A 14,458-nucleotide genomic window follows, 5' to 3' on the forward strand; every position below is an offset into this window, starting at 1 on the left:
AGACACATTTTTACATGTCTAGCATTCATGGTAATATTCATTTTTCCATTGATTTGCTTTTATTTTACACTGATTCGTGCAACTTTATGAGGTAGGGGGGTCCTTGAGGAGGTTTCAGGGGGTTTCAGGGGGTCCCCAGTGAAAAGGGGAATCATTTATTTTCACTATAACTCCATCCATAAGTAACACAGACAAAATGTATAACTGTTTTGGTCATGGGTTTCATACACTTTCTGTAATAAAACATCTAAAGGCAAATCTAATCAGATGGGGGTCTAATTTGTGTCAGTTTAGGGGTCCTTGATGTGAAAAAGTTTGAGAATTACTGCTTTAAAGAATGTGATTCAGTGTGTTTTTATTGCTTTCAAATGTCAAAATGGGTCAAATTTTACCCGAAGATTTTTGTAAGAATTAATTAAGCGTCACATGAGTTTTTTATTTTGAAAAACCCGTACCGGATGTTCTCTGCACTATATATCGAGCGATGGTCCGCTCCGACCGAAAATCCCGGACAGTCCACACGTCGCTCCGTTACTCGCCGCATCTCATCGGCTACGCATCGATATTATTGTTTTCATGGGTTAAACCCGCGACAGCAAAACAGAGAGAATATTTATTTAGACAATCAAAACCGAGAAACTTGAAATGAAATGACACATTTCCCCCGACCGGACTTTCACTGCTCGTCTTGTTGTGATCCTTCGGGCGCATCGACAGCTTGTTTTTGGCACGTTTTTATTCCCTCTGATGTCCACCTGTTACCGTCGGTTTCTGACCCGCAGACAGACTCACCACGGATCATCAGATAAACACAGTAAGTGCTTTAATTAATAACAACACTGTAACCAGCTGTGGATTTTTAGATGGTTGTGAATATGACAGCGCAAAGTTGCATCATCTGTCCAGCTGTCAGATATAAGCTGTTGGCTGCACGGCACCCTGCTGTCCTGCCTGTTTAATTGTATTATAAGTATGTTATAAGTATTTTCATTTTCTTTTAAGACAGATCTGGAGTCCTACCCAAAGCTTCAGCAGGGTTTTTATTTTATTTAATGTTTACCGGGTCAGGTGTTACACCGTATTTGGTGACCCATCAGATGCTGTGACCTGCAGCGTTGGAAGAAGATCCTTTAAGTATCAACACCACAATGCACAAACACCTGCATTTAAAACCCTACTGAAGTGAAAGTATAGAAGTTTTACTACATTTACTTAAAGTACTTTTACTTTAGTACTTTAAGTAGGACTTTAAATGCAGGATTTTTTACTTGTAATGAAGTATTTTTACATTGTGGTTTTGATACTTTTACTTGAAGAGGTGTTGCACGCTGTTTTTTTGAGTAGTAAACTATAATTATATGACTGTACTGTCATGAAACACATTAATGCTGGTGTTAATATTGACGCTGACACCAAATTTATCTAAATTAAATAAACAAATAAATAAAAATCGGCATTTCATGGGTTGAAAATGGCTCAAACTTCGTCATCTGTACTTCTTCCAACACTGCAGGTCACTTAATCTGAAGGGTCACCAAATACTATATAACACCTGTCTGTCTTTCTGTCAGCGAGTCTTTGGATCCTTTCCTGTTGTTGTTTTTTTTTTTTCACCTTTGTGACAAGTCCAGACTTGTTCATTGATCTTCAGTAAATAGTTGATGTTGTTGATATGTAACTATAGTTGTAAGTAAAGTTAAGACTTGTCGATGTACACTTTCTTTTTTTTTTGACTGGTCTTTGCTCGTTTTCTAGTTATCTTTGTCCCCATAAATAAGTGTTTGTGGCAGAATTACATATTACATTACACTTTACAGGGAGGATTCGTTCATGCGGTTTTCTGAAGGTGCATCGTTTCCTTCCTATCAGCAGACTATAAGGCGAGATACACTCTCTGTATTTCAGTGTGTTTACGTGTGTGTGCGTGTGTGTGTGTTTGCGTGTGTGTGTGTGTGTGTGTGTTTACGCGTGTGTGTGTGTGTGTTTCCTCGTGCTCGGGCTGCACGGATTTGTTTACAAACAGAAGTCTCGTGCTCATGAAGGGGAGCCACTGCTGCCCCCCAGCGGCTGACAGTATCTAGGTTGGTGGGTCAAACTGATGCAGAAGGAAAAAAAAAACAACTGTGCTAAAATTAGAACTGTAGATTTATGTGTTTGATGCCGTAAAATACTATTTTTTTTTTAAGTGTATAAATTGCTTTCTGGTGTTTTTTTCTAATTTTCATAAACAATTAGTGACAAACGATGACATTTTTCCCGCCATACACTTTATTTATAGAAAGTGTCACTTACAACATATGTGACAATAACACAATAACAGAAAACAATAAGGTATCACAATGCAGAGATTCTCAAAGTGGGGTCTGAGGACCCCCAGGGGTCATTGAGGAGGTTTCAGGGGGTCCCCAGCAAAAAGAAGAATCATTTACTTTCACTATAATTTCATCCATTAGTAACAGAAACAGAATGTATGACTGTTTTGGTCATGGGTTTCATACAGTTTCTGTCATAAAACATCTAAAAACACAAATCTTATCAGATGGGCGTCTGTGGTCTAATTTGTGTTGACGTGAAAAAGTTTGAAGAAGCGCTGTCATATGGGAGTAAAGATAACATAAAGGACATGACTTCACTTGTTGATACAGCCAACATGGGGACAGGTACAAAGGGTAAAAAGTAATAATAATAAATAGATAAATAGAAAAATAACTTAATAGAAAAGGAAGGCAATAAAATCAGATTTCTTTTTGGAGCATATTAACTGTATGTGCTCATTTCTTATTGTTTATAAGTCAGATAAACTCGCAATACTTTATAAATTCAGTCATGGAAAGTTCAAAGATGGGCGAGACTTTGATCATTTGGATTTATGGAGGTGAAATTTTTTCCAGCAAAACTAATAAATTAACAGTTCGTTGAACTTTCAACCATGACACGACACAACAGTCAACTCAATATACAGTGACTCAAACATGGGAGGGAGGAGGTTATAATGTCCATATCCTGCTAAGAACCAGATGTTTGTTATTTTAATTCTTAGTATTTTTCCATTCACCATGTGCATTACGCATTGTTTTCTATCACTAACTGAAGGATGAGTATTTACACATGTGCATGTTTCTCTGTGTATAATTCAGGCTACTACTGAGATGGCCCGTGCAGAGACCATCGAGCACGTCGGGGAAACCGGAGGAGGAGGAAACAGCCCTCTTCCTCGCCACGGCAACTGCCACATGGAGCTACCCGGCCCCTTTAACACATGGCCCGGCCTGCTCACGACCACCACCGCCACCACCACCGTCACCCCCGGCTCTGGGACCGGCACCGGTGCCATACGCCAACTCCACCGTAACCAGCCCCATCTGCGCCCTCTGCAGCCTTTTTGCCTGCCAAGCCCGGTGCCTTCCCCCCACTCAGAGGGCCAGGACGGGCCCCGGACTCATCAGCGTTTATCCCCGTCATCGCCGTCCTCGACGCCTCCTCCTCCGCCACCTTGCAACCAGAGAGAAGAGAGGAGCAGAGGCACGGCTCAACCGAGTGCCTTCTCAGGAGAGCAGTCAGGTAGGATCACTTTATTCCTTAAAAACACATAAATACTTAAACCACGCTGGTTAGTTTCCCCTTTTGTCCCGTATCAGAGCAAATCATCAGTAATCATTTAACCTGCCAGAACGAGCCACGACAGAGCCAGCACTGATTTACGCTCACTGCACGGCCATGTGCACGGCTCTGCAGGAAGAGAGAGAGAAAAAAAAAAAAATGCTGCACGTCTGCTTGATGAGAAGCAGTGGATGCAGGTCCTGATGAAACGGTGGAAAACACCAGATGTGACTCAGCCACACAGCACAGTTTGCCTTTTTCAGACCTCCACCCTTAAGTAAACATCACACTTATCAGTTAGCAGGGGAGTATCGGTTGTGTGTGCGCGCGCGTGTGTGTGTGTGTGTGTGTGTGTGTGTGTGCTGCACCCTGGGCAGTATTTCCATGACAGGAGACTGTTTGGGCAGTGTTGATGAGAGGGGGGAGGGAGAGAGGGGGAGGGAGGGAGGGAGTACAGTATGACGAAATGGAGACGAGAGACGTGTTACAGCTGTCACACAAACATGTGACTCTCTTGTTGCAGAGCAGCCTGGTAACCAGCAGCAGGCCACCTCGCTGCCGTATCACAGGACTCAGACAGTAAAACTGCTCAAACCTGTTTTGTTTTTTTTGTTTTTTGTTTTTTTTTTTTTACAGCAGACAAAGTCTGTCTGTCATGAGTTTCTGAGGTCTGAGGAGAGGAAGTTCGACTGGAAATGATGGGCGTTAGTTCAGAGAAGATGAGAAAACTGCTCTCTTGTTCTTGTGATATGTTTTCTTCTTCTTATTGGCCACAGTTTCAGGAAAATCCCTTTTATTACACCTTTTTTTTTTCTTGGCTGTGCATTGTCAAAAAGATGTGTTAGTATTTTAGTGCTCCTTCCGCTGTGAATAGTAACATCTACTGTATGTCTCCAGTAATTTGTTCCTGGCCGGTGATTAATTTCCTTTGGCTGCAGAAGTAATTGATTTCTCAGTTTGTTTAAATTCGGTTCTTGTGTTTAGTCAGAAAAAGGGAAACTTGTGAGTGCAGTGAAGAGAGATCTCTGGCACCTTTTATTACCCTGGGGATAAGAGGAAGAGTGGGGGGGGGGGGTAGATGGAGTCGAGCCAAAATAAACTTTCAGTATCCTGGAGGGAAATCTGGAAGCTGCAGAAAGGGAAATTCAGGTAGGTGGTTTCAGAAAAGGAGGGTTTAGATTTGGCTCTGAGCCACTGTGTTGTGACAGATTTGTAATGATGTAAACAGATAAGTTACCCCCCTTCCTCCTCCTCCTCCTCCTCCTCCTCCTCCTCCTCCACCTCCTCCTCCTCTTTCTCTCTCAGCTGTGGGTCAGTTGTGCATCTCGGGCATGTTCAGACATGTCCTCTGCACTCTGGCTGCAAGTGAGAAACAATCTGCAGCATTTCCTCCTGCTCTGCAGCACAAAGCCAGTCAGCCAGTCAGTCAGTCATCATCAGCAGCAGCAGCAGCAGCAGGCTACAGATTTCTCAGCCTACTTCCTTGTGAGCCGTCTACTCAGTCAGCTATTCAAGATTATTAGTCAGGAAATCAGATTTAGATACGTTTGTTAATCAGGCTCACCAGTCAGTCTACTAATCAGTTAATCAGGGAGTCAGTTTGCTGTTCAGTCAGTAAGTTAGTTTATTATTCAGCAAGCTAGTTAATCAATTAATCAAACACTTGGGATAATCTTTGAATCCCACTAATTAATCAGTCAATTAACCAATAAGGCAGACAGACAGCTGTAATTAGCCAGTTGGTTCGTTAATAATTCAGTCATTGAGTTAGTTAATGTGGATAATCAGTGTAAATTTGTCACTTTATCGAGATCGACTGTAAACCCGCCGGCGTGTCGGGTTGTTTGCGACTGACATTTATTGAGTTTGCTTATCAGTCGGCGGGTTATTTGGTTGTAACGTCAGATTGTAGGTTAATTGGTCAGTTATTTATTTAGTGAAGTAGTCAGTTTGTCAGGTGTGTTGTTAGTAAAATAACTCAGCAAGTATCTGTTTACTGGCCTCATTAGGAGGGAAACTGATGTCGGTTATATTTGTTTTTTACTTCATCTGCGTGTCAGGTGGCGTCAGCAGCTCTTATCTGTCAGACGGAGACCTGCAGGTCGAGACGTCACCCATCGCCCGAGACGTGTCACAGAACAGAGCACATCGTATTCAATTAAATATGGTTTTAGGATATTACACAGAAGTTATTATTATTTTAATGAGGTGGGTGAAGTTCATAGTTGGAATAGAATAAGTTTAATTAATGAGGAGTTAAATCCTTCTAGCTTCAAGTCAAAGTTGAAACAAAGGTTACTAGACAGAGTTCCTGCACAGACTGATGGTATCTTGATGTGTTTTAACCTTTATTTGCATCTTGAATTAGTGTCGTACAACCGCTCTCCTCCATGATGTCATGTCATGTGAGTGTTTGTCACCTTTTATCTCGAGGACTTCAGGAAATATTTTAACGGTTGTTTGTTTTTAGGACTCAGTCATCTCAGTTTAGTGATTATTTTGTCATTTTTCTTCATGTCAGACAATAAAGGTCTGACTCCATCTTTGTAAATAGTTGATAGACTGTGAAACTATCAGGGACAATGATGCAAATAAGTCCAGGACTTTATCTCTCGGTCCCTAACCCCCCCCCCCCCCCGACAACCATCACCAAGCAACCAAAAGCAACCCTGCTCTCTCGCTCCTCTGTCAGGGGTCTCCCTGTCACCTTGTCAGCCTATCAAACAGACAGGTTTATCCCCAGCCCCGCCCCTTTCCTCTCATCCACCCTATCAGAGCCGGGCCCCCTGCTTTGTCCGCCAATCGCATAGAGACGTCTCCAGGAGCGCTGCCTTAGAGTTACCTTGGCAACAAGCCAGGGTTTTCCCGTTTGTTTGTTTTTCTTTTCTGCCGCTCTCTCTTTTCTCTCTCTCTCTCTCTGTCTCTCTGTCTCTCTCTCTCTCTCTCTCTGTCTCTCTCTCTCTCTCTCTGTCTGTCTAGTCACCTGCATCTTTAAGGATCAGTTGTAATCCTCCTAGCAAAGCAGCTGCTGTGGTTGCCAGGGGTGCCCGTCTCTGTGGCAACTCGAGTTGCGGTTGCCGCGGGCGCTCGGCTCCGTGTAGGAGACAGGGGGTCGATTCACAGAGAAGCTGCGATTGGTCAAAGTAAAAAAACCTAAAAGGTGTGTCGCAGGATGGTTAGATCAGGTTATCTGCTCATATTAAATAGAAGTGATATTAAAAGCTGCACAAATCCAATTTAATACAATATAATAAAGGATGAACAGGAAGGGGAAGATCACTTCCTGTCTTGAGTCTGTGGGGAATTAATCGCAGTAACCATTTATGTGGTTATGATTTTAACTCTTCCACATTAGAAATAAGCAAGAAAGTTAACATAAATAAAAATAAATCAATGAATAATTCTTTCTGAAATAGAAAATAGTTTGAAATTGAAAGATCCGTCGCTCTAGTCATCTCTAGCAGGTGTTCAGGCTGTTTTGGTCACACTAAACCGACCAGACAGAAGGTTCCTATTTTAAACTAATCTATCTTAAAACAAACACCGTAAAGACAGTAAACACAACAAACACATATAGTACCTCTCCATACCAGACTTATTAAGTAGATTAAGAGATTACACTCCCAAGTTCCATGAAGAGGAAAATAAGTCACTGTCATCCCCATCGGCTTCTCCAGATATGTGTGTGTGTGTGTGTGTGTGTGTGTGTGTGTGTGTGTGTGTGGGAGTTACAAGCCCACTGGGAAACTGGAGTGTTTTGTATGTTTTCAATGTCAAAGGTCAAGTCATTAAAGGAAATTTATGACATTAATTGGTTTTAGTGTTTTGCAGGGATGCTGAACTTTAAGACTTTATGCAAGCAAAAGAAAAAAACACATATTAAAGCAAAATATTTTAACTTTAAATTGTTATTTCACGCCAAAAATTCCTTGTAAAGTCACGCTGAGAGCCGGAGCGAGTAAAGATTTCTGGGACGAGCGTGTATGATGTGTGTGTGTGTGTGTGTGTATTCGGGTATGTGCTGGAATGTCTAATCACGTCTCTGTTGCTTGGCAGCTTGGCCCGTCCGCCCTGCCCATGTGTTCATATGTTACTATGTGTGTGTGTGTGTGTGTGTGTGTGTGTACATCCCCCTGACTTGAACTGTCTACATCAGTGTGTAAAGAAGCTATTAATGTACACTGCTCGCTGAGAATCAATTAAGCATAACCAGAGGCTCAGCGTAGCCAATAAAGCACTTCTGTCTCTTCATGCGTGAACGTCTCTGCTCAAGAGAGAGAGACAGAGAGAGTCAGAGCATGAAAAAGAACAATGGTAAATAAAATAAAATGAGAGAGTTGGAGAAATGCATGTTTGTCTTTTATTTGTTAGTATCATATTTCCTGAATTTCTTTTGCTTTTCTGCTGCAGATTCAGACAGAGAAGAGCACCAGGAGGCCTCCAGACAGCGGGGACCTTTGCCTGACCTGCTGCCCCAGAATGAGCACCAATCCTGGGCTTCACAGCATCACGGAGCCACCGGGGGAGAGGCGGAGGAGCAGCAGGAGCTGGAGGTCAGGAGACTGGCCGACCAGCTGAGGGTCATCGGGGACGAATTTAACACCACAGTCCTCCGGAGAGCGGTAAGAGGAGGGGCGGGGACTTCCATGTGTGATTCATAGTGTGTTGAAGTTGTTTTTTTTGAGGGGGAAGGGGAGAGACATGCATGATTGCAACAAAACATGAATTCATATGGAGAGAAGACCACTTTTGATGTCTTTCTTCCACTTTTGCATGAGGCCGAGTTAGTTTTCATGCACCGAAACAACTGGAAAATCATTCGTTTACAACAGTTTCACAGTGAGTCTGCACAGGTCGTCGAGTGTTTTCCCTCCAACCTGAGTTGAACTGAGGACGTGTTCTCTGTGTCGTTGACCGCGGCGCAGTCACATTGATTTTCCCTCCCTCTCTCTCTCTCTCTCTCTCTCTCTCTCTCTCTCTCTCTCTCTGTCTGTCTGTCACACACAAGCACACACGCACAGGCACAACTATCTTATCAGTGCAGCGTGTTCTTGGATGGATGAGCATGTTAATTTGCATTCATGCGTAATTACACTCGTGTGTGTGTGTGTGTGTGTGTGTGTGTGTGTGTGTGTGTGTGTGTGTGTGTGTGTGTGAGGCAGTAGAGAAGACAGATCAATACTTTTTTTGTGTGTGTGTGTGAGAGAGAGAGTCAATCAATGTCATCTGTGTGCTGTGAGTCAATTATTCTCTCTCTCTCTCTCTCTCTGGATCACTTTATTATTTCACTTTCTTCTTTTTCTCTCTTTAATATTTTCGCTTTCTTCTTTATTTCATATCACACGGTGTTTCTGTCTCCCTCTTCTCATTTCTTTCTCCTTTCTATCTCCTCTCTTGAGAAATAGCGAAATTACGGTACTTTTACACACTTCATTACGACAAGAATAACCCCGTTTGATCTCCCTCTAATCCCAATTTCCTTCCTTCCTCGTCCCTTTTGCTCCGCTCTCTTCATCATCTTCTGTTACAGCATGCATTCGATACCTTCATGAGTACGGAAGTGTTAAAAAAAACGATGCAAAATATAATTACTCTCCCTAAAAACAAACTAAACTCGCTGACGCCCTCCGGTTAAAGATGAATCTACAGTATTTATTCTCCGCAGCTGTCTTATGTGTTTCTTTTTTATTGTTATTTCTTTATCTCGCCCTCTCTCGCCCCCTCCCTCCCTGTGTGCTCTAGATCGCGTGAGGAGTTGGCAGCAACCCTCCCTCCCCCACCAACCCATCACACACACACATGCACACACACACACACACACACACACACACACACACATACTTCCCCACTGCTCTCTCTCTCTCTCTCTCTCTCTCCATCCCGCCTTATGCACATAAACAAAGATGATGTCACCTGCCCTCTGCTCTCACTCAGACATGGATTGCACACACACACACACACACATGCACACACACACTTGATGAGGGTGTAACAGCCCCCCTTTTGAAGACGTGTAGCAGGTTTCTAGGGTTGCTGCTCTCACTGAACCGTCTGTCTGCTCTGTATCTGTGCGTGCGTTGACAGACAGATACTTTATTCTGGAAGGGGAACTGGGAAAAATTGTGCGTGCATGCGTGTGCGTGCATGTGTGTGCATGTGTGTGCGTGTGTGCGTGTGTTGTTTACAACCCAGCAGCCGGGCCAAAAAAGCACAGTCGAAGCACTTTTTCTAAACAAGCAGTTTGAAACAAAAGGAATGAAGGAGGGAGGAAATGAGAGAAGGAGGGATGGTGATTGTGATGGAGAGAGAGAGGGAGAGGGAGGGAGGGTTAACCGCAGGCACGTGAGGTTCAGACAGTTCAGAGCGGCATCCTCAACGCAAACACACACACACACACACTTGTTTATATGCATGTTGGAGGCTGTAATTCCAGCCCATATGAACATGTAGTCTCTCTCTCTCTCTACATCCTTCTGCTGTCTTATTCTCTCCCTATAAATACTTACTTGTCACGCTTTTGTCTGCTAAGTCCTCTCTGTCTTTATGAGAATATTTCCACGCAGGTGATTATTATTCAGTTGTTCATAAATGCTGCAGCAGCTCAGACGCTTCAAATCTGCAACCACACTGTGTTAAATTATTAAAAGATTATTTAAAGCATTTTTACAACAATCACAAACTTTGAATAGTTAGATTTGTGTAGATATCTTCAGTCCCTTCGGAAAATCAGATTATTAATTATCCGTTTTAGCCGCTACTACACATGTAAACGGGAACAATAGGAGGAAACACCGACTTCCAGCTGCAGTTATTGTATTTTATGAGCTTTTTTGTAGGTCACGAGTCAATAAATGCGCATTTTTTTGCATCTTTGTTGGTCTATAAAGGTCAGATATTGAATAATAAAAGTGTTTCTCTCTCTCTCTCTCTGTCTGTCTCAGCACGCCGGCCCTCACTGGCAGGACTGGAGGGACGTCTGGCGAGGCCTCCTCAACTTCATCGACCAGACTCTCAGCACTCTCTACAGGCTCACGTAGACGGCCGTCGCACTCGCAAAAGCACTGGTTACAATGGCGACTTTTTTTTTTTTTTTACATTCAGGACTCTCGGCCGCCGGCCGTCGTACTACTGCGGCCGGTGAAAACGGAACAACCCCGACTGGTTGCTGCACTGTCGTCCTCTGGAAACGCGGAGGACTAATGTGGCCTGAAATCAAACGTTTTCTTGAACAAAGGCTTTTTGGGAAGTTGAAATCTGCAGCTGGATGGTGTCGGCGCCGGCTGTCTGTCTGCGGAAAACTGGACCCTACCTGCCTGTCTGTCAGTCCGTCCGTCAGTCTGCTGGTACAGACGGCAGCTTACGGACTGACGGCCACGTTCCCTACGTGTATATTTTGTTTAAATTAATTTGCTTTTGCTGTCTACGTCAACGTCTCGGGGGTCGGCTCATTCACGTAGCAGGAGCGAGTGTATATGAGTCACTGTGTGAGTGTGTGTGTGTTTGTTTACACACATGCATGACAGACCTGGGTCAATCAGATAGCTTGATTGCAAAAACAATTTGGAAAATACAGAAATTTCTTTAAAAAACTGGAATTTTTCCTCCCGTTGAATATTTAAAATCAACATATCTTCTTCTGCTGACACTTTCTGAGACTCTGAGATGGTTAAAACTAATTTAGAGGATGATCGCGGACACGGTTTGACCCTCGTCTGACGTGTGCGTCTCACTATCGCGTCTTTATTTTTGCATCCCCGTTCTTGTAAACTGTGAATCTGGACGCTGTGGTTGCATGGCAGGGATACGTTGGGTGTTATTCCACTATTTAGAGCAAAGCACAGTGACTGAACTTCTCTCCCAAAATCTGAAACCCGCTTCATTTCATTTCATACATACGACGTGCCTTTTCCCGCTCAGCGCTCCGTTGAGGTCCGATCTCTCCGACACACAAGATCAATCAGCTGCACACAAACACACATTTAAAGCAATACACACACACACACGCACACACACCCTCTTTAAGTGCTTTGTTTGCAGTCACTAAACTCATTTGCATAACATCCACAAGTCCCAGCTTCAGCATGGCTTAAGGTCATTTAACCACACACACACATATCTTAATGTCCGCCAAGCACACACACACACACACACGTGCACAAACACACAGGGAATCGCCACTGTACATTCCTGCACGCCGTTCATACTGCCAGTGTTGAGCTGGCAGCATCGACAGTGTTTATAGTTACTTGACCTTTTGTAAATATTCTTTTTTTTTTTTTTTTTTTTTTGGAAGATAAATCTAATTAATCAAAAAAATTTTTGATGGACTTAAGAAGTATTTATCAGAGCGAGGAGTTCTCTGTGTTTGGGAGATGTGTTGTTGTTTTTTTATGTTTTTCTGAGCGGCCGTCGGCGACAGCAGAGCGAGTTAGAAATTAAATCCAGTGGATTTGAGATGATTCCTAGAGGTTAAAGAAAAAATATACACGATTTGGATCTTTTTAATTGTTGAAAAGTATTTGATGATGTTTTGTAAAAAAAAAAAAAAATGACCCCCTCGGTTGTGTAATTTACTCTCCTTGTAGTTTGGGACAAAATGTTAATTGCTCGTATGAAGAGCATAATTTATTTCGGAAAGTAGCCTTTCTGTAGCTGGTTCTTTGGCTCCTTGAAAACTTTTTTTTTTTTTTTATATATATATATATAATGTTTAATTTATTTTTTTTTCCTTACATTCCTGATTCCAAGCTGTACTTAAGTTGTAACTGTTAAAACAGATTGAATAAGATTGAAGGTTAAAGGCATCGATTTACACACTGAAAGCAGATACATCACTTTGAAAAACATTAAAAACCTCACTGCTCGATATAAAATAAACAGATTCGATCATTTAAAATGGTACTCCGCTTTAAAGCAACGGTCCTATTATTATTATTATTATTAACAACCTGACTGATGTTCTATTTAAATACATTTAGAAACTTTTATTTTGTTGGCTTTGTCTTTGACCATAAAGCTCAACCAGCATAAGCTCAACTTCAGAAACTGAAAGTGATGTATTGGCTTTCCAAGTGTATCAGATAAGATGGAAAAAGTACAAAAAAAAATCCTCCTTTTTTATGCTCTTTACATAAATCACACACACAAAAAAGAAAGAAATCAAAGCATCACAGACTGTTGGCAATACTTAAATGTTTGTTGAACAGAGTAAACTTACTGAACACACATTTTCACTAATCTAAATTTAATTGCAAAGCCGTGTAGGCCTGTGTGCTAAAAATACACGTTTATGTACTGTAATGTACTTTGGATTTAAGTGTCCACTTAAGGGAGTATTTCAACTTTTATTTCAGAAAGCATTTGACTGACCTATCATTTAAAATGCCTCAAAGACTCGACAGGGATGCGACCGGCTTTGAAAAGGTTTTGGCATATAATAACATTTTGTCAGATGTTGTTTTGCCGTAATGCATTATACCACTCACACTTGGCCTCTGCTACACTGTTTTGTATGTTTTTAAAGCACAGGGCATTGTTTTTGTTTTTTTTTTAAACATATTTGAAAGCCTTGATATATAAAGTCATAATGATAGCACAGCCTGTACATGCACAGCTAACGTGGGGCTAAGCAGGACACGAAGAACAAACTACTGCTAGCACGGTAGACGCTCGTTTACTGTTTGTATATTCATACTTTTTAGATTTGGCGGCAGACAAAATGTTTGACAACCGTTTTTGTATATTTGCTAGCCGTGCTTTTTTAGCCATGTTTGCTGTCATCACATAGTAAATGCTAACAGGTGTTAAGAATCAACCCGACCTCTCGCAGTTGTTCTCTTCCTGGTTGTTTTTTTTTTTCTCGACACGAGTGCACTTCCTGGTTCAGGGCTCACCTCCTTCCTACAAACGACGCTCAGTGTCAGTCTCATGCAGTGTAAATTTGCTGTTTTTCAACTTTTTTCTATTGTAAACTTTCTACATGAATTTTGTACTTTTTTTTTTTTCTTTTTTATACAATAAAGATAAGCAGAACTGTTATACTCTTGTTAGGTGTTTTATTTCTAACATCTGCTGTAATATTGTATGAATGTACAACTAATTACATTATAATTCATATCACAATAACTAATATTACATTTTTGTATGATAAATTATGAAGGATTAAAGTTTTTAGAGCCTATTTACTATTTTTGTTTGTGTTATCACATAATGCTTCATGTAATTAACATGTAATTACATTTTATTCTGAGGAAAAATCAGTCTTTAATGTTGGTTTATGTTTCTAAAAGAGAATTTAGTAGTTTTATCATTTAATCCCACAGTTCAGGAACTGAATATCTTCAATTAAGTGGACAATTAATTAAAATTTAGAAGTTTTTACACATCTGTAACACAACAGCCTTAAGATAAATGGTTTTGGGGTTGTACAAAGATAAACATGATAACTTTAAGTGGTTTGAGGAGGAACTATAAAGAGTTTCACAAGGAAACATGGTCAATAATTTCTGAGTAACATCTGTTCGGTAGAAACGTGTATGTTGTAATCTTGCAAATTAACTCATGACCTCCCAAAAGACTGTTTGACCTTGAAAACTACTCTACGTGGCCTTTCTGGGCAGATCTCACTTATAAAAGATACTTCCTGGTTGAATTAATTACTTGATTAATTAGTAAAGGATCCAAAACCCTACATAGGAACCACACGAGTAGATGATGACTTATTTGTACTTTAGGGGGTGAACAATTGGAGTAATTTGCTAATAATGAATTAGTCTATGTTAGCTTGTTTTTCTAAAGGAGAATTTAGTAGTTTTATCTTTTAATCCCACAGTTCAGGAACTGAATATCTTCAATTAAG

At 41.3% G+C, this 14,458-nt stretch overlaps 1 protein-coding gene across 1 annotated transcript; it reads left to right on the forward strand.

Moving 5' to 3' along the window:
* Positions 1-498: 498 nt before the first annotated feature.
* On the forward strand, positions 499-13,638 carry bbc3 (BCL2 binding component 3). Its single transcript, XM_044355289.1, has 4 exons — positions 499-814; positions 3,138-3,561; positions 8,011-8,222; positions 10,542-13,638. Exons 2-4 carry the CDS (start codon positions 3,150-3,152, stop codon positions 10,635-10,637), a joined length of 720 nt encoding a protein of 239 aa, XP_044211224.1. The 5' UTR covers positions 499-814; positions 3,138-3,149; the 3' UTR covers positions 10,638-13,638.
* The last annotated feature ends 820 nt before the right edge of the window (positions 13,639-14,458 follow it).

Source organism: Thunnus albacares, chromosome 6 (assembly GCF_914725855.1).
Source record: "Thunnus albacares chromosome 6, fThuAlb1.1, whole genome shotgun sequence".
Taxonomy (NCBI): domain Eukaryota; kingdom Metazoa; phylum Chordata; class Actinopteri; order Scombriformes; family Scombridae; genus Thunnus; species Thunnus albacares.

Excerpts from the sequence above, each read along its gene's own strand:
- bbc3 (XM_044355289.1), top strand. The coding sequence starts at position 3,150 with ATGGCCCGTGCAGAGACCATCGAGCACGTCGGGGAAACCGGAGGAGGA. Across the intron at positions 3,562-8,010 it reads CTTCTCAGGAGAGCAGTCAG|ATTCAGACAGAGAAGAGCAC; the intron begins GTAGGATCACTT and ends TTTCTGCTGCAG. Across the intron at positions 8,223-10,541 it reads CCACAGTCCTCCGGAGAGCG|CACGCCGGCCCTCACTGGCA; the intron begins GTAAGAGGAGGG and ends TGTCTGTCTCAG.